This window comes from Juglans microcarpa x Juglans regia, chromosome 5D (genome assembly GCF_004785595.1).
Source record: "Juglans microcarpa x Juglans regia isolate MS1-56 chromosome 5D, Jm3101_v1.0, whole genome shotgun sequence".
NCBI lineage: Eukaryota > Viridiplantae > Streptophyta > Magnoliopsida > Fagales > Juglandaceae > Juglans > Juglans microcarpa x Juglans regia.
Genome location: NC_054602.1, coordinates 27,913,475 through 27,919,287, shown reverse-complemented (window position 1 = coordinate 27,919,287; position 5,813 = coordinate 27,913,475). Strand labels below are relative to the sequence as shown.

General features: G+C 34.6%; 1 protein-coding gene across 1 annotated transcript; it reads right to left on the bottom strand.

Annotated features, from left to right (window-relative positions):
* Positions 1–4,207: 4,207 nt before the first annotated feature.
* LOC121265862 lies at positions 4,208–5,595 on the bottom strand. The gene is made up of 3 exons (XM_041169534.1): positions 5,572–5,595; positions 4,861–5,329; positions 4,208–4,647 (listed from the first exon to the last, which is right to left on the bottom strand). The coding sequence occupies exons 1-3, from the start codon at positions 5,593–5,595 to the stop codon at positions 4,208–4,210; spliced, it is 933 nt and encodes a 310-aa protein (XP_041025468.1).
* Positions 5,596–5,813: the final 218 nt, after the last annotated feature.

Below are 5,813 nucleotides of genomic sequence, written 5' to 3'. Positions count from 1 at the left end.
CCATTTGATCTTAGGTTTGATGTTTAGATCTATTTTAGGACTTTAATGTTAAGCATATGATGTTGTTATTGATGATTTATTTCATGAAAATTTTCAGATCTATTGTTTTGATAAAAACCAAATCACATTGCACTCAGTTTTCGTGAATGGGTGCAAACCGATTGTGTTGAGTATGCTTTTGTAACTTTTGTGATTTTGGCTTAATTATTCAAAGCATGATAGTTCTTAGGAATATTTTATGAACATATTGAGAATATGTTATTGAACTTTTAGGAGTTCTTGGAGTTGTTTTGAAAAGAGACAAACTACGAACATCAAGAGTTGTTCTTGAGGTCAAAATACTTGAATATGGAGGAAGTTTGTGTTTTTATGATGTGACTTTTGTTAACTGTTCTAGTATGTTATTTAAGTATAGGATGTGATTTTGTATGTCGCATATTTCGGTTTTAGCATGAAAGATAGGATTTGAAAGAATTACAACAAAAATCATGAGTTTAGCACTTCGAATGTTTTCACCCTATGCTTGTTTCATATGGTTGTGTTATGTTTTAAATTTTTCTAATTATATATTTCAACTTAGGACAAAATTTACATGATGAATGTAAATTTTGATAAGTTTTGGAGTCAAAATGTGAAATTTTTAAGTTAGCGGTAAAATAATCATTTTCTCACATGTAGAGGGGTAAAATAGTAATGTAATTTTACTTTAATTCAGTGTTTATATGTTTCTAAATTCAATAGTAAGGATTTTCTAACATTTAGAAATATATCCTTACAGTTTCATTTTGTTCATCACAGTACACCCACTGTAAGTTGGCCTCTAACTTATAGTCAAGATATTGTGTATGTGTTTTGATAAGAGAACAATTATTCATGTTCTTATATTCTTATATATGTCGTACTATGTCATGTCATGAAATGTTTATCTGTTACACATTATGCTATATCACGAAATGTATATCTGTTATACATTATACTATATCACAAAATATTTGTCTGTTATACATTATGCCATGTAACGAAATATTTATCTATTACAGATTACGCCATGTCACTAAATGTTCATTTGTTACATGTTACATCATGTCACAAAATGTTTATCTGTTTCATGTTATGACATATTATTCATCTCATGTACATGTCACGTTATATTATGTTATGTCATGTTATCAGTCATTCAATTTCACGTCACGCCATGTCTCAAGTAAATAGTATGTCTCGAAATAGTATTTTCACATGAGTCAATCTTTTACGTTTGTCACAACTTCAAATGTTAGGATGAGGTAATATCCTAGTGGAGTATTTAAATTGGTGTGAAATTTTTTTAGTTGACAAAATTCCGTCAACAGGCTTCAATTGTGGCCTAAGTAACTAGTTACCGGAGTGAACCCAAGCACCAACGCCGATAGTGCCACCCACATTTCAATTTCATGTTATACATTCTCGTAAGGGTTCATGTACCTGTCATGAGATACATACATTACGTTTTTCATAGCAAATGCATATACCTGTGAACAGATACATATGTTAACGCACCCACAGCTGGTGCAGATACCTATAATGTGATGGGATATTGGCAGGAGCACATAGCTCTAAGGGACCTGTGCATCACCCACAATTTATATTTATTAATTAAGTTTTTATTGAATAAGATTCCAAGTTCATGTTTAGTTTTAGTCACGTCCAGTTCAAGTTCATGTTTAGTCTCAGTTCACATTATTTCATGCTCAAGTTCAAGCCATGCTTTGTCACATTCAGTTTCAAGTTCATGTCAGTTCAGTTCATTTCATGTTAGTTCAAGTCATGTCAGTACATGTCATGCTATTTGTTAAGTCACGTCAAGTTACTCATGTTCCGTTTTGCATTTATGTTTTTACTGTCATGAAAGCATATTTAAACTATCAATTAAGTTATTTGTTAACTTGCTGAGATTTGTATCTTTATTTTCTTATTCATTTTGCATACTACTTATTGGGACCTTTGCAATGTTTGGAATTGATGAATAATTATTTCTTGTTGGGGGGGTGTATGTCTATTGTTAGGCTATGATGATGGTGTTAGTGGGGGTTAATTCATAAGTGCTAGTGGGGCCCCATCAAGTTGGCAAGGTAATCCTCACCTGGATGACCATATTACAGTTTGTGATAATTTTCACAAAAGACAACTAGGGTTTGGGTAAGGTTTTGCATCCATTTGATGTTGCGCTCCTATCTCACACATAATGTAAATTCTGCAAACCGTTCTGAGCCACATTTAAAACACACAAGTGTTTAGGGAAGCGGATGAAAATGCTTTTATTTTCTATTTTGCAAACTGATTTTGTTATTGGATTTGAGTTGTCTTAACCCCTCGGTTGTGATGATGAGAAAATCTAGAAAGGGTGAAGTGGCACTTTTGCACACACCTCCATGACATGATAACCCGGATGGCCAATAAATAGTAGCAATCGGTTGTTGCAGCCATGCTAGGGAGGGTGCCAAATGTGGTCATATATTACCATAGGATAACTGAGTCGGCTTCCAAAATCACTTGCAAATATTGATCTTAATTTTCTAACATGTGTACCACATTTCTATGTTTAAAACTTTTTAGAGATGAATTCACAAGAGCATGAAAATATGTTCTTCACCAGCCTCCTGACTCAGGAGCCTGAAATTGACCACATTTATGGTGATCAAGGTAAACAATCTCCAGTGACTTTGGATGACTCTCCACCCCCACCCCAAGTAGAGCCTCCCTCTCAAAGAAAATCAACTAGGGGGTGCAAACGTCACCTTCAAAGAAGATAAATTACTTGTCTCCGCATGGTTGAATAGTAGCATTGATGTAATCTAGGAAACAGACCAAAAACACACCCAACTTTAAAAAAAAGTTAGTCAATACTTCAATGAGTATAAACAAAGTACAAATGAGTGAAGTGTTGGATCCTTAATACATCAGTGGCTTGCCATTCAAAAGGCGACGAACAAATTTTTTGTTAAACTCGCTCAAATTGAAGGGTTGAAACAAAGTGGCATGACTAAGCAAGACAAGCAATAGGCATCCACTTTTTTATTATTTTTAGTACTTAATTATGATATTTATGCGTTATTTTTCCTTTATTTTTAATGGGTGGTTAATTATTTAATTTTATGCTTGAATTAGAAGTTTGACAAAGCGAAGGTCATGTACTAATTGCTTGAGAAAATGTTCTTTTAGTTCGAGCATTTTTTGCCGTTGTTGAAGGACCAGCCAAAATGGAATCAGCATTGCACAAAGGATAGGATGAAGCGAAGGTCGACGATGTCCCCAACATATTCGCGTACATCAACAGTTGCACCTAATTCACCTATGGATTTAGTTGGTGGTACAAAGGTCGAGAATATGGTAAATAATGATGTCATCGAATTGGATAGGCCAATGGGAAGAAAAGCTGAGAAAGGAAAACGTAAGGCCAAGGCAGGGCATCAGATGAGCTAGTGGAGCTGAGCAAGCGTAAGTATATTCTCCTAGAGAAGTCATGCTCAGAAGAAAGAATTTTTTCGACTCAAGGCTGAGAAGATGGCATATGATCGAGAGAGGGAGGGAAATAAAAGTAGGCAAGAGAACGATAGACTAAGGTTGGAGGTGGAGAAACTGGAAATCGCTCGGTGGGAGAGATATGAGCGCATAATGTTGCTCGATGTGAGTACGTTGCCTAGAGTTCAACGGGTATATTTCTAGCAACTTCAAATGGAGATATTTGTGAGACGCAATGCATCAGAAAATTGAGGCTACATCTTTTTTGTAACTTATTTTTTATTCAGTATTTGGACATTTGTATTTTATGCTTGGCACATGAGTATAACTTGCTTGACTGTTGAGACTGATGTTGATGGTTTTTTTGAAGGACTTCGGCATGTTTGTTGTATTTTAAAATTTGTACGTTAGCAAGTATTTATTGAGAAAATAGAAAACGTGGTTGTTGAATTTGAGTCTAACATAGATAGATGTTGGTTGATTATAGCTTGACATTACAAATCTTTAAACTATTACAGATAATGAAAATATTACAGTAACAATTAGCATGTTCTTGAAGAAAATATGTTTTTTGGAATGTAAATTGTGGAAACAGGAATACATGGTCGCTACTAATGAGAAAATAGAGAATCCAACAAAACCTTCTCTTCTATTGCGAGGAATAAATCTGCCATTGATATTTTAAATTTGCTTGTAGGTTATGATGTGTCTAGCTGCCTCTAATTTCATGATGACGCTGAATGAAGTTGATAAATTCGTTTGTTGGATTGCGCGACAGATTTGAAATATCATTATCAACTTGATCATACTCCATGCTCGGACCCTGACTATCATCACGCTTATCCTCAATGATCATGTTATGTAGAATAACACATGCTTTCATTATATTTGTTAGCTCATTAACTTTGAAAAATCGGGAAGGTCCATGAACAATTACAAATCGTTGTTGAGGTACCCCGAAGGCACGCTCGACATCTTTTCTTGTGGATTCTTGTGCTGTGACAAAGTTTTTCTTCTTATTGCCTTGGGGTGATGGAATCGTCTTCACAAATGTTGACCACTTAGAATAAATAGCATCGGCAAAGTAGTACCCCATAGTGTAGTCGTTGCCATTGATTATGTAATTGATTGGAGGAGCACGCCCTTGGGTAAGTTCCGTGAAAATAAAAGATCTCTCTAGCACATTAATATTGTTATGTGAACCGGGTATACCAAAAAATTCATGTCATATCCAAAGATCATATGAAGCAACTACTTCTAAAATAATAGTTGGTTCATGGATGTGGCCGGAGTACATACATTTTCAGGCAGCGAGACAATTTTTCTACTTCTAATGCATGCAATCAATGCTTCCTAGCATTTATGGGAATCCCCATTGTTCACCAACTGCAAGCAATCGAGCAATATCATTGGCATTTGAAAATCGCAAATATTCATTTGAAAAAATAGTTACGATTGTCTTACAGAATTTTTTTAGGCTTTCTATTGCGGTACTTTCTCCAATACGTATATATTCATCCATAAAATCTCCAGTAACCTCATACGCCAGCATTCTAAGTATTACAGTTATCTTTTGCATAGAAGATAAACCGACTCTTCTGGCATTATCTCTTCTTAGGACGAAATAGGGCTCGTAAGCCTCTACCTCATTAAGAATACGGAGAAATAGGAGACGACTCATCCGAAATCTCATTTGAAATAGATTAGAAGGATATACAAGATTTTCTGTGAAATAATCACGAAAAAGGCGCTCGTGCTTTTGAATATGATCACGCCGAATAAACTTACGACATTGGCGATTGCCACGATGTCTCGATGACTCTCCATCAGCCTGGACATTAAGAACAACATCCAACTCATCATCAAACAAATATGTGAGCAATTTGCAAAAAAAAAAAGAACGAGTTATTTGATGAAGGGAGTTGGAGATGAGACTTGGGTTTTTGAGAATATGAATACAAGTCGAAGGCGTATTTATAGAGGAAAAAGTTACCGTTACATATAAGACAAAAAATATTACCGTTTGAGAAAAGACAAAAAAAGATACCATTGTAGAAAAGACAAAAAAACTACCGTTGGAGAAATGACAAAACACATTACCGTTGGAGGCAGGAATTCAAAATGTTACCGTTTTACTATTTTGCAAAAATTTTTATCATCAATACACGGATAGGTATTACTATTAGAGAAACTAAAAAAAATATCACCATTACATGAAAATGAAAAAAAAAATGTTATCGTTAGACAAATACAAATCAAATATTACTCCAATATAAACGAACAAAATCATATTAAAAAATACCATCGCGTTGGAA